Source organism: Chelonia mydas, chromosome 5 (genome assembly GCF_015237465.2).
Source record: "Chelonia mydas isolate rCheMyd1 chromosome 5, rCheMyd1.pri.v2, whole genome shotgun sequence".
Lineage (NCBI taxonomy): Eukaryota > Metazoa > Chordata > Testudines > Cheloniidae > Chelonia > Chelonia mydas.
In genome coordinates, this window is record NC_051245.2 from 48472011 (window position 1) to 48485714 (window position 13704).

Below are 13704 nucleotides of genomic sequence, written 5' to 3' on the forward strand. Positions count from 1 at the left end.
ACAGTTGAATTTGTTTCATTAATTTTTTAAACCATGAGCATCAAAACAAGCAAATCAGAAAGTAAACATTGTAAGTCAAACCCAGTTATGTTTCACTCCACTGATTTAACCCTAGAGCTGTCAAAAGCCACTATTTCCATGAAGGACCTGATAATTCTAGGGTTAATTCTCCGTTCTTTCACTGTAAAGTCACCCAAAAAAGAACATTTGCTTTGTCCAAATTCTTTCAGCAATTTAAACAAGCTTTTGTAACAGATAACAGAGCTGTGTTTCAATTATGTGGATAATAAAAAAAACCTGACTGTTCATAAATTATGTACCTTTGTACCAAATAATGAAGAGAATTTAATGTACTTTTTCTTATTTAGCAGAAGTGCACAACTAGATTTTTTTTTTGGTAATCCAAATCTCCAAAATGTTAACTATCATTAAAACAGTCAAGTGCATAGATAGTACCATGAACAAAAACAGATTAATTTGGATCCTTAAACTCTTCTGTTTTATGAAACAGAAAAGTACTGAATCCACTGTTTCATTTAGAACTGCTACATCTTCAAAGTTGAAAGTGAAACTATAAAATACACTATAAATGGACCTGAGAGGAATGAAACAGTTGCATAAAAACAAAGCTGTGTCTATCATGCCAATAAGTGAACAAATTTAATATAAATTTCAGACATTTACAAATGTAGTCTCTGAACCTATACTGTCATCCATGTGAATAAACTGTTGAAGCCAAATGGAACCCACTGAACTCAACAGGGCTCTGCAAGGGCACAGCAGTTGGCAAGGGCAGATGACAATGCAGGGCTAGGATCTTTCAAGAGCATTACGAGTGTTTACTCCATTAAGTAGTACCTATTAAACTTCCAAAATAAATTACAAATAGTTAAAGTGTCTTGTTTAAAAATTCAAGTTTCTATGAAATGTAAATGTATTAGAGATTTAAAAAATTCTGTTTGCAAACTTGGTAAAAATAACTAATGTACAGGCATTCCAATTCAGACATTAGAACAGAATAGTACTTTGCTTTGTCATACCAGAAGATACGTCAGTTTTGACTAAAATTTTAGCTCCTGACAAAGTTAGATTACACACTTGTATAGGAAATAAGTCTACTTACAACTGAATCTGCATCTGGACATTCCCTGTAAAAAAACAAAGAAAAAAATGTGTAACTATCAAAAATGCACAGACAGAGAAGTATTTTATTTATACAATTTTGGAATCTCCTTTAGTAGTTTTTAATTTGCTTACAACCCATCCCTTTGCACATAACTCCTAAAAAGCAACATTAACATGGTCTTATTTGACTGACATTAATATTAATGAAGTGAATTCTCTTTATTCAGCAGCAAGAAAAGAACATTAAAGTAACTGAAGGTTTAAGCTGAGTCCACCAAAGCAAGGAAATTCACATAAATGCTGAAAATCAAAGCTGACATTCCAGCCTTAACTCACACCATGATGCAAAAAAGAAAAAAATATAATGGAATGAGTTAAGGCAGGAGTGCCATTTTAAGTTATATCTGTGAATTCCCACATTGTTGTGGGTTTAAGGCAAATGTTTACCAATTTTGTGTAGATTTATGTAATTTGAGACAGTCAGGTCTACGCAGATGATGTGCACATGCAGAAAAACCCTGTCACCAATACTAATGAAACTGTCCATACAAAAAAATTCACTCATTTGGACAATAATCTGTTCTAGAAACAACTGTGACTAGGCTAATGGAGTCTCGAGTTTCTCTCTTCCATAATTTCACTCTTTTAGATCATGTCCGAGAACCATCTGGGCCTTGGAGTTAGTTAGATAGACTTGGGTTGCATTATAAGAACTGCTGTATCTACCAACAAGTAACAAGACAGATTACCACCACAAGGGCTTGGTAAAAAAATAAAATAAAAATCACCTCTAAGAATAAAAAGTTTCCCAAAAAACAGTTGGTGGGTGTTTAGTATTTGTGAATGCTTGATGTGGGACTGTAAACTGATCCTGTCATAGTTTCTGGATTCAAACAATAATGTTTTCAAAAATGAAAGTCAGTCCAAGTGACCAGACATGAAATTCTCCAAGACAACTGATAAATGCAAGCTGGAGCTACTCTTAACTAAACACCTGAATATGAAATTAGTACACAGGCCTTCTGTATCCTGCACCATCATAAATCAAATAGCAAATGTCACTGTAAATGAGTATTTTGTTAATTATTTCTTAAAGACAGCTGTATTTATGACAAATCGAAAGAATAATAAAATTGGTAACAGACGTATCTTTGATAGGCCAAAAAGGTAATTCAGACATCCAACCTATACATAATCTCTTCATGAATGACGAAAGAAAACTTGCAAAGAAACTGAACCATTATTATGGAATTCCAACATCATCTTAAGAAGGGACTTAGAATGAGGTGTCTTTCTAAAAAGAACACAGGAATACACAAGAAAACCGTGAACAAGTTTTTAATTGACGTACACTTTACCTCTTTGCTGGCCTAGCTAAGGTGGCGGCAACAGGCAAGGCTATTTTAGAAAACAGAAACTGCAAGTGATGGCTCAAAGAGAAGGCTCACCGGATTTCTCCCATGTGTCTCAAGACATGAGAACTAAGTTTTACAACATCTGGTATTAAAAAAAATAATTATCTGAACTATACAAACAAAAGATGATCCATAAACAAGGAGGATTAGAAACTACTGGAAGCAAACTAGAATGAAGATCCATAGCAGGCTACAAAATCAATGCAGCACATATCAAACGGATTAAAAACTGATGGATAGATCTCAAAAAGAAAGTGTAAATGGGGAATCATCATACAGTGAGGGCAGCTCTGTGAGGTCACACAAGGCTATATTCTTGGCCCAATACTATTCAATATCTTAATTAATGAGCTAGAAGAAAACAAAATCATTGCTGGGAAAGTTTACAGATGATACAAAAATTGGTAGAGCGGTAAATAATGATAAGGACAGGTCAGTTCAATAGAATTATCTGAGATTGCATGGTAAGATGGGCTCACAAGAATATGTGTTTTAATAAAGCTAAATATGAGGTCACAAAACTAGGAACCAAAAATGGAGGTCACATTTGCAGGATGGAAGACTGTATTTGGAAATCAGTAACTCAGAAAAAGACTTACGCATCACGCTGGATAACCAACTAAAGAGCAATGTGGTGGCTAAGAAAGCAGATCATAGAATAGAATAGAATAGAATAGAATAGAATAGAATATCAGGGTTGGAAGGGACCTCAGGAGGTCATCTAGTCCAACCCCCTGCTCAAAGCAGGACCAATCCCCAATCAAATCATCCAAAGATGCAATGTTTGGATGTATACATAGGGGAATAGAAAGTAGAATTAGGGAGGTGTTATTACTATGGCATAAGAGCATTAGTGAGACCATTACTGGAATACCATTTTCCAGTTCTGGTGTCCACGCTATAAAAAGCGCTTGATAAATTGGAAAGGGTTCAGAAAAGTGCCACAAGAATTATATGAGATCTGGAAAAAGCTGACTTACAGTGAAAGGCCAAAGAAGCTCAATCTGTTTATTTTAACAAAGAGGTTAGAGGTGATTCAAAGAGAAGATTTCTGATAGTACAGAGCTCTTTAATCTAGTAAGCAAAGGCATAAAGACACAACAAGATCCAATGGTTAGAAGCTGAAGCTAAACAAATACAGACTAGGAATATGACACTGTTTAAAAAGAGAGAGAGAGAGAGTGAGAAAAAAGAATGTGGCAATTAACCACTGGATTAATCACCAATTTAGAAATACAATTTATTTCCAGGATATGTAGTGGATTTTCCATCACCTGAAATCTACATAAAAGCTGGATGTCTTGCTAAAAGATGCATTTTTGCTCAACGAAAAATAATGACTTTGATGCAGGAATCACCAGTAAAAAAAATCTATGGCCTTTGTTATGTTGGAGGTCAAACTAGATGACAATAATGGTCCCTTCTGACCTTAAAATCTATTCCATGTTATACTCAACAGTTAAAAATTATGTAATTCTAGTCCTCAAGGAAACCATAGACTTCAATGCCAATAGGAGAACAGGAAATAAGGGGTTTAAAAGGATTGAATAAGCTAAATGTCATCTTCTAAGTTCTCCCTACTGTCCTTCGACAGGCTTCTTAAATGGAGAGGCAGACCGAAGTTTTCACCAGTTGACTCTGGTGAGGCTGGAAAGAGATGTCACATTCAGAAACCTGCTTTGGGGCTTTTGCAAGGCTCAGATAGGAAGACTGATCACCTTCATTTTACTTTAATTAACCACTTCCCCATACTACAAAAATAATCCAACTCTAGCACAATATCTAGAAAGCAAGGATGCAAAGAAGTTTGAAAGAGTCACTAGCAATAAACAATAAAACAAGGCTATATTTAGTTTTTCTAAAGAAAACCTTCAAATTAAAAAATCCTCTGAAACCTGCTAACCCAGGAACACTCCCAGATCTTTCAGTGTACAAGAGGCAAGAAGGAAGGGAAGCAGGATGAGGAAAAGTTAGGGTTTGTCTACATGATGCATTAGCATGTCATGCACTAACATGCCAATGTGGACCCTACTAGCGCACGCTACAATTTCTCTATTATGTGTTAATGTAGTGCTGTTTGAAACAGGACTACATTAACATATACTAGGGAACTTTTGGTGTGCACCAGCAGGGTCCACACAGGCCAGTTAGTGTGCACTAGAATTTACACCCTGTGGTGAGAACTAATCCACCATGTAGTCAAGATCTTAGATTACAGTAAACAGGGTTATGGTTGAATAATAATGCTAGTCAAAAGTGTTAACATTTTTGCAAAATTTGTTCCTGATTTTAGACTGACTGTACTGAGATATTTTGTTGGGGGAGAGGGCGGGGCACAGCGGCAGTGTGGGGTCATGTCATCTCTTCAGTATTGTGCAAAACAGAACTGTTCGTAAAAGAATGTAGCGCACTAAGCAGCTTCAAAATGAGGCCAGTTTCCTTCTGATGCTGAATGAAATGTATTTTGCCTGAAGACAGTCACTCAGTGTATCCAGATCTAACTGATAATCGTGGATAATTCTGTGAAAATACATGTTGTGGCTTCACACAGTTCAGAAGCCAATGTCCCAGCCCTTCCTGTCTGAGAAATGACTATCCTTCAATTATAAATTGAGAGGAAAAATGACCTTGTACAGAAGGCAGATATAATCATTGATCCACCTGGCCACAGTTGACTTGGAGGCTTCTGGCCTCTTTATTGAACCCCTGAAAAAAAATATGAAGAGCCCTAAGTGTTCCTGAAAATCTTCATTCTTTCTAGATAAAACTGAATTTCCCCTGTTGCATCCAAGGAATGAAGTTTCTCAGGGAATGAGATTCCTGGTCTGAGAACAAGCTAACTTAACCATTGAGTAATATGGAATATGAGATTAATTTGTGTAATAAACCATAGTTAAGGTCAAAATATAATTCTATTGGCAAAAAATTCAAGGAGGGTTAATAACTACTGAACTTGGGTAACCCCATTCACACAAGAAAGCTAAATGGAATCAAAATGGCTACTTTACAAGAAATTTTTTAAACTGTACAGAATGTTTGTCTAAAAAAGTTTTTTTCTTATGAGCACACAGCAAATATTTATAAATTCAAATTTTTTCAAAAGAAAATTCCTTCTCATTCCAAAATAAAATTTTATTTTCTTATGCTTCTAGAAACTTCACATGACGACAATGTATGAGTCATAATTATCTCATACTTAAAGGGACATCCCAAACTTGAATTTTTTTTAAATTCACTTTCTGATAGAACATCCTTTAATACCTCATATTGATAAAACAATTCCCTTGAAAAAAGTGGCTAAAGGTTATTCTGCTCTTCTGTTGCTTATAAGGGTCTTTTCAGAAAGAGAGAAACTAAGGCCCTGATCCTGCAAATACTTAGGCACATACAACTTTACAGCTAAATATTTATCTCCACAATTACGCTGTTCCATTTTCACTTAGGATTGAATGCTCTGGGTTTGAAATCTACTTACACAGATTCTGCATCTTTTTCTTTCTTAATTATTCCTGATAAACCAAATGCCTTTCTTTTCCTTGGTTTGATCCCTACAGAACAAATGTTTATCATTAGAAGACCACCAAGTGAATTTATATTTAACAATATAGATAATACACTTATGAACACAATTCTCTGTTTAACATTTACAATTCTGTTTAACATAACATTTATGTCCATCTTTAATACATTTATTTTCAATATTTTTTTTAAATGGCTCAGATTTGTTTTTGATTCTCTCTCCCCATTAATTTGGGGGAGAGGGTATGTAAGATTTACAGCTGATTTGATGGATACTGCTCAATGAATACATAATCTTATATTATTTACACCAATGCAAGATGGTGGACATTTCAGAGAGAATGGGTAAAACTGACAATACAGCAGTAAATGTCATGAAGATTCCTCTACAAAAAAAAACTTTATAAAATAAGACGACATGCCACAGAGTCTTATTGTAGTTTTCTATATTGTATTAATAAATTATCAGAAGCATGGAATTGGCAATACCACAGACCATCTAGTTTATTCAACTGTCAAAACCCTAAACCTTTCAAATGCTGCAATAAGTAGTCAAGGAGGAAAACCAGTCTAACTTCCCTGGTAAACCTGGAACTAAATTAGTGGAGTCAAAAGATTTGCAGCATACTTACAACAAAATAGGGAACTGAATAAAAATGATTCCAAAGATTAAATTCCTTTGTATCATAACAATAAATATGTTCTGCATAGTACAACTGACTTTGAATTGTACATGATACAAATATAATTACTACAAGTTTTATTTTATAATGATATTATATGTCAAAATTAGTTTTAGTCAGACACGATATCAGACTCCTCTCCTGGATTTATGCTGGATTTACTTCTTCCACAGATCTGAAAATATGGGACTGACTATATGCCTCCACAAACAGCTGGGTAGGATGCAAAACTATGCCTTTTATTCCAGTCTTACCAAATATCCTCTTAATTTAAAGCAAGCTGTATTTTTAGGAAGGAAGTTTTATAATCTGGATATCTGGAACAGTAAGTCAACAACTGTTCTGCCAGTTTGAAAATAATGTTACGAAATGACAATGTTCCCCTTACTAGTAGCACATTAGGTGCATGGACACAGCAAAGGGATTTCCCCAGTCTTGGAAATTTTCTGGCTGAGAAAACTAGTGTCCTTTTATAATCACGAAGCTACAACTCAGCCAATTATAAAATAAAAAGGAGGCAAACTGATGGAATCCTTCCCCTCTGGAGAAATAATAATTCTTCAGTGATCTGATATTCATTTTCCATCTAGTCTATTTTAGAAAGCACTCTTTTTCTTGTCCCTTATCAAACTAAAAACCATTACTATTGTGGTGTGAGATTATAGGTCTCAAAATGGTGCTTCCCTGATCAACTGTCAGAATATTATGAAAGTCCTTCCATTGTAGTTTTGGCAATTTACTTTAAAACTTGTAAATTATCCAATCATTTGAGGTCCAATATTCTAGAAACAGAGGGCCAGACTAGGGATCACAACCAAATGGTTATGGATGGAAGTACAGCCGTTTATGAGAAACATTTTGATCCCTTGGCAATTGTACATAAAGAGTGTAAAATAGTGGTATTGGATGTTTTCTTGAATATCAGTTTAAAACAAATAATGCATTACCCAAAAATATCATTTACTTATTAGCCTTTCAAATGATTTAAAAGTAGAGTAACAGTTTTATATAATGTGTTGAATACCCTTCATACCCTGGGTTCCATTTTTTAATTTACACACACATCATTTAAAAAATATCTATCTATACAGATATATCTTCGTGCAGACATTAAAAAAATTATGCAACAACTTTACTGCAGGAACTCACCTTCAACTGCACTAGCTGTGTTGCATTCTTCAAATTCGATAAGGCCTTAAAGGAAGAACATTGAACATTAATATTAATCTAACTTAGCTATTAGTTTTAATTTTAAAAGGCATTTTCTGAGATGTTTTGAAAGTGGCATCTTTTTCTTCCAAACAGACTGGATAGTTTAGTTTGCAGTTGTTGCTGTAGCTGTGTTGGTCTCAGGGTACTAGCGAGACAAGGTATGTGAAGTAATGATACTACCTAACTCTGAATAGTCTTGTTAAGATCCAGTTTACATCTCAGACACCCCTAACTGCACCGTGATCAGTTAAGTTGCACAATCATACAAATATAATGATGAACATATAATTAAATAACTAACATGACAGTAAGGTTTCAAATTTGAATATTCAGATATCAGGGCAACAATATTACATGGTCCGGATCCATACAGAATGTGTATGACTACCAATAAGAATATTGCAAGTACAATTTAATGTATGTTACATTCAAAGTAGCTAAGTTAACACTGCATTTAGGACACCTAAACTTTTACCTTTTATTGACTGTTTATTCAAATTTGCAAGCATATTATTATATTAATATTAAGTTTTTAATTTAATGTTTTTTTAATGAGAAAAGAGAAATGCAAAGAAAAGTCAAAATGGGAAAGAAAGACATGGCTCCAGCACTACAGTGGCATACAAATCTGTTTTATTCAAGTTTATTCTTCTCTTTTTTTTCCAGTTTATTTTGTGCATTTGACAGCTCCTTGTTTGTAGTTAGCTCTCCTGTTTACCCTGAAGGGTCAATTATTTTGATGACAAATCGTTTTGTTTGGGCTGGTCTTTTATATTGCAAGAGCAGACACACAAATATTTTTTTAAAAATAGAGAAAATATTGTAAACATGACAAAAATACCAGAAGGCATCAGGACAGGTGCAATACTTAAATTACTTGTAACTCATTGTTTCAAACAGAGTATAGATTTCAAGCAGTCAGTATCCTTTTAACAATGGCGTTCACTGTCCTGGACACTACACTTTAGACACTGAGGGTATATATACGCTGCAATGTAAGCCTGTGCTTGAGGCCCCCCTCCTTGCATCTAACATTACTAACCAGGGCACAGATCCCAGGTCCCAGGACCCTGAAGGATCCAAGCTCTAATTAAGCCGGGACCCAGGATCCAAGACCTATTGCTTTACAAGGTAGATGAAGTCCGGCTTGACTCGGGTCCTGGGAGTCTGCTGGAAATATCCCACAATTCCATGGACAACTTCCTTATTCCTCTCTATCCCAACAATGTGCCACCCACTCTATTGAAAATGGAAGCCACCCTCACCACCTTTGCAAACTGCAGCAGCTCAAGTCAGCCTTAACCCATTCTCTACTGTTCACGGATCTGTAAGCACACTATCAGAGAGCCTCCTGGGCTTGCAGTGGAGAGCGAACTGATCAAGACTTTTGTGAGGTGCTATCTGGTCAAGTGCAGGGCAGGCAGTAAAGCTTTCCCACAGTGCACCACAGTCCTAGAGCTAAAGTGGCCACATTTCAGGGAAGGGACGGGCACATGCTAGGGACTCTGGGATTTCGTTACTTTGACTTGGGTCTGCGCACTTTGGTGTGGATCCCAGAGCCCTAGGTTTGAGCACAATTTAGAAAAGTCTTAAACAGCATTAAAATACAATGTAGACGCTCAAGCCCAGGGTTCCCCAACGTGGGTCAACTGATGCAATTCCCATTAACCCTGGGCTTATATTGCAGTGTAGACATACCCTAAGTTCTTTGGGGGCAGGGACTGTCCCTTCTATGTGTTTGTACAGTGCCTATTATAATGGGCCAAACCTCTGCATGTGTGTACGAACACACATGATATTTATATTATGTGTAAGGTAGGAAAAGTATTGTTTTCAAATCCCATACTCAAACCAAAGAACTTATTTTTCTTCTCAGACTTTAAAATAAATTACCACTTTTAGGTAAAAAGAAAAGGAGGACTTGTGGCACCTTAGAGACTAACGAATTTATTTGAGCATAAGCTTTCGTGAGCTACTAAAACCTCTCCAATGCATCATCAAGGATCTACAACCTATCCTGAAGGATGACCCATCACTCTCACAGATCTTGGGAGACAGGCCAGTCCTTGCTTACAGACAGCCCCCAACCTGAAGCAAATACTCACCAGCAACCACACACCACACAACAGAACCACTAACCCAGGAACCTATCCTTGCAACAAAGCCCGTTGACAACCGTGTCCACATATCTATTCAGGGGACACCATCATAGGGCCTAATCACATCAGCCACACTATCAGAGGCTCGTTCACCTGCACATCTACCAATGTGATATATGCCATCATGTGCCAGCAATGCCCCTCTGCCATGCACATTGGTCAAACTGGACAGTCTCTACGTAAAAGAATAAATGGACACAAATCAGACATCAAGAATTATAACATTCAAAAACCAGTCGGAGAACACTTCAATCTCTTTGGTCACTCGATTACAGACCTAAAAGTGGCAATTCTTCAACAAAAAAAACTCCAAAAACAGACTCCAATGAGAGACTGCTGAATTGGAATTAATTTGCAAACTGGATACAATTAACTTAGGCTTGAATAAAGACTGGGAGTGGATGGGTCGTTACATAAAGTAAAACTATTTCCCCATGTTTATCCCTCCCCCCCGGATGTTCCTCAGATGTTCTTGTCAACTGCTGGAAATGGCCCACCTTGATTATCACTACAAAAGGTTCCCCCCACCCCCCGCTCTCTTGCTGTTAATAGTTCACCTCAAGTGATCACTCTTGTTATAGTGTGTATGGTAACACCCATTGTTTCATGTTCTCTGTGTATATAAATCCCCCCACTATATCTTCCACTGAATGCGTCCGATGAAATGAGCTGTAGGTCACGAAAGCTTATGCTCAAATAAATTTATTAGTCTCTAAGTTGCCACAAGTCCTCCTTTTCTTTTTGCGGATACAGACTAACATGGCCGCTACTCTGAAACCTGTCACTTTTAGGCAGAGATCCAAGCCTGGAGAAACTAAATTACAGTCACTGAAAACAGAGAGTTAGAATGGAAAGATTTACACAATCTTAAATACAGAAGTTGTTCCCATTCTCACTATAAGGCGGCTTTCGTAATAAGCAATACTTTGAGACTGCCTTTTTGTCATATTTTGAGTTTTACTGTGTTAGAAATACAAGAAAGTTGTGCATCTTTCAGAATGTTTTGATCTAGATTAGAAAAAATGCAAAAAATACTAGTGGTGCTCTAGAGCATTTTTTTTTATCTGTTTTGACTGGTACTCATTACAAAATGAATGAGTCATTCTTAAATGAGGACGAGAAGGAGGTGGGGCTAGGGGTCCCACAGGGTCTACACAGGAGCTAGTGGGGTGACAGCACTGAGCCAGGGTCTGCATGGGGGAGGCTCCCCAACTCCCTAACTATCCCTTACCCTCCCCACAAAAAACCTGTACCATACGGTCTCCCACCCACCCACAACATTTACTCTCCAGGTTTATTCCCAGGCTCCTTACCTTTCCCTGAGCTCCTCCATTACCCCCTGACTCCCCCAAGCCTTTGCACTGCTTCTGAGGGGTGCAAGAATTACGTTTCTGTATTGTAGTTTAAATGAATTATTACTCAAAGCTCTGTATTAATATGCCTAGTAAGGAATCTATTTGTCAAAAAAAAAAAAATCCGGAATCTTTTTTGTTGTCTGTATTGTTACAGTCATACTTGCTGACAGGTATTTTGAAATAAATTACCAAAATAATTGAAACTGGCATGATTATATTTTGATAAATGAAATAGCAGATTTTGCAGAATTTTAAAATACGATACTGTATGCAGAATTTTAAATTTTTTGGCACAGAATAAGAGGAGTAAGACAAGCATGCTGCAGGTTTCAGGTTTTTTTAAACAGTATAATATACAAAATTATACTGTAATTAGAGAAGATATCACACTTCAACACTTTAAGACTTCATTAACAACCCATCACGGCTTCTATATTTTATCAATCCCACTTGCTACCACCTGCCTTTGAAGATTATTTCACAGTCTAATACATCTGATATTTCAATAGACGTAAACATCTATTCTACTCCTGTTTTGGGTATCTTGAGGAAGACTACTTATTGTACTAGAATGTACCAAAGTGTATATAGTGCACAAATGGATGCAAGAATAGACACTACTGCTGGAGTACAGCCGGAGGGTTACAAAAGGGTGTAAAACTGAGACCAGATCATCATCCACCAAAACAGATCACTATCTCCTAGGCAACGAGAGACAGTAGAAAGGTGTTATGCATGGACACTGCTATTCGACAGCTTAACATCAATGAGAAATCCAGAAGCACACCTAAACTGTGTATTGGACTAATTGTGTTTGTGCATCTTCAGCCAATAGAGTCTGCACTGTGAATACAAAAACCTCAAAGTGCTTTCCTCTGTCAACCAACATACCGCTTCCTCTTTTTCAGGTTCTGCTTCAACCAGACATTTTTCATTCGTGAGCTGACCTCATCTAAGCACGTGGCCAGCTCGATGGCAGTGATTCTGTCATATGTTGCGTAGGCTAGGAAGAGCTGAGAGTATCTGCATATATTGGCACTGGAATCCACATTGCTTCACCTGTTCTTGTAAAGGTTGTATGGAGATGTTGATGTATATGTGTTCACCTGCTCACCACGAAGCAGACAGAAGTCCCTATCAACAACTCCACAATATCCAAGGACTGAATAGAGGACAAAGGACGAAGCCTACACAGGGTCACCACAGAAGGCTGAAGAAGTCTCAGTATAAATATACTTCTGTTTAGGTGGTGAACTGAGATCCTAGCTGCACAAACTCTATTGCTTATAGAACCCAATGGTGCACAGGCTAACGCCAATAACCCTGAGAGCCAACGATCTAACAGTGAAGATGCATTATCCACTACAGCATCCAAAGAAGAAAAAGTGATGGTTTCTAGGTACAGGATGTAATATTGGTACTGAGAGGGCTAAACCATCTCCTGAAGCAGATTGGCTAGCCAAAGTCTTCAGAATCAGTGACATAATGGGGCCCTGATCGGAATCTCTAGGTGCTACTGCAGTACAAATTAATAGGAACATAAGTTAACTGTATTATAATTGAAGAACTGAAATCTCTTCCTTTCTGGCTCCATTAAGATAAGGAAACATAATTCATGTCAACGAGGAGGAACCCTATTCCGCCATGCACATGAAATGTGAAATGGCAAAAACATGTTCTCTCATCTATATAATCTAAAGCAATGTGAAAATGAAAGTGGCCAAAATAGAACATTTGGTAAATGTTTTAAGTTTTTTTTTAATTTTTTTTTTTGCAATACCAAATATTAGGAAAATTAACTACAGACACTCTCTCTCTCATTTTTGATTACTAATATCTCTATCAATTATAAATATACTCTTTTCCTAAACAGACATGTGATTATTCCTCTATGGACTTATGATTTGGCCAGTTCCAGGTTCTAAAATGAAGCTGTTTGAGAGTTATTTCCACACACAAAAAATCTGTAATTTGCATTTATTTTGGGCTTATTCTGACAATTCTAACAGTTGAACTAAATTTCACACTTTGCAAAAAGCCCCTCAGTTATCACTCAGTCAGATCAACCATGGATAGTTTCAGCCTGCAGACAATGGTTTTACCGAAAAGGGAGGGAAAAGCTTGAATAGAACCTTTCTTAACTACAGAATTGTAACTCAGTGCTGCAAACATTCTATTATTATATGACAAATATACATTAAATTCATGAACATAATGTATTTAATAATTAAGTCAC

At 36.6% G+C, this 13704-nt stretch overlaps 1 protein-coding gene across 6 annotated transcripts in view; it reads right to left on the minus strand.

Annotated features, from left to right (window-relative positions):
• FCHO2 (FCH and mu domain containing endocytic adaptor 2) overlaps positions 1-13704 on the minus strand; it is a 230456-nt gene that overhangs the window by 77195 nt on the left and 139557 nt on the right. For all 6 annotated transcript variants that reach the window (XM_037903050.2, XM_037903047.2, XM_037903046.2 and 3 more), the window contains 3 exons: positions 7892-7936; positions 6016-6088; positions 1124-1148 (listed from right to left, as the gene is read on the minus strand). In XM_037903050.2, coding sequence (XP_037758978.1) covers positions 1124-1148; positions 6016-6088; positions 7892-7936 — 143 coding nt within the window. The remainder of the gene's footprint in view (positions 1-1123; positions 1149-6015; positions 6089-7891; positions 7937-13704) is intronic.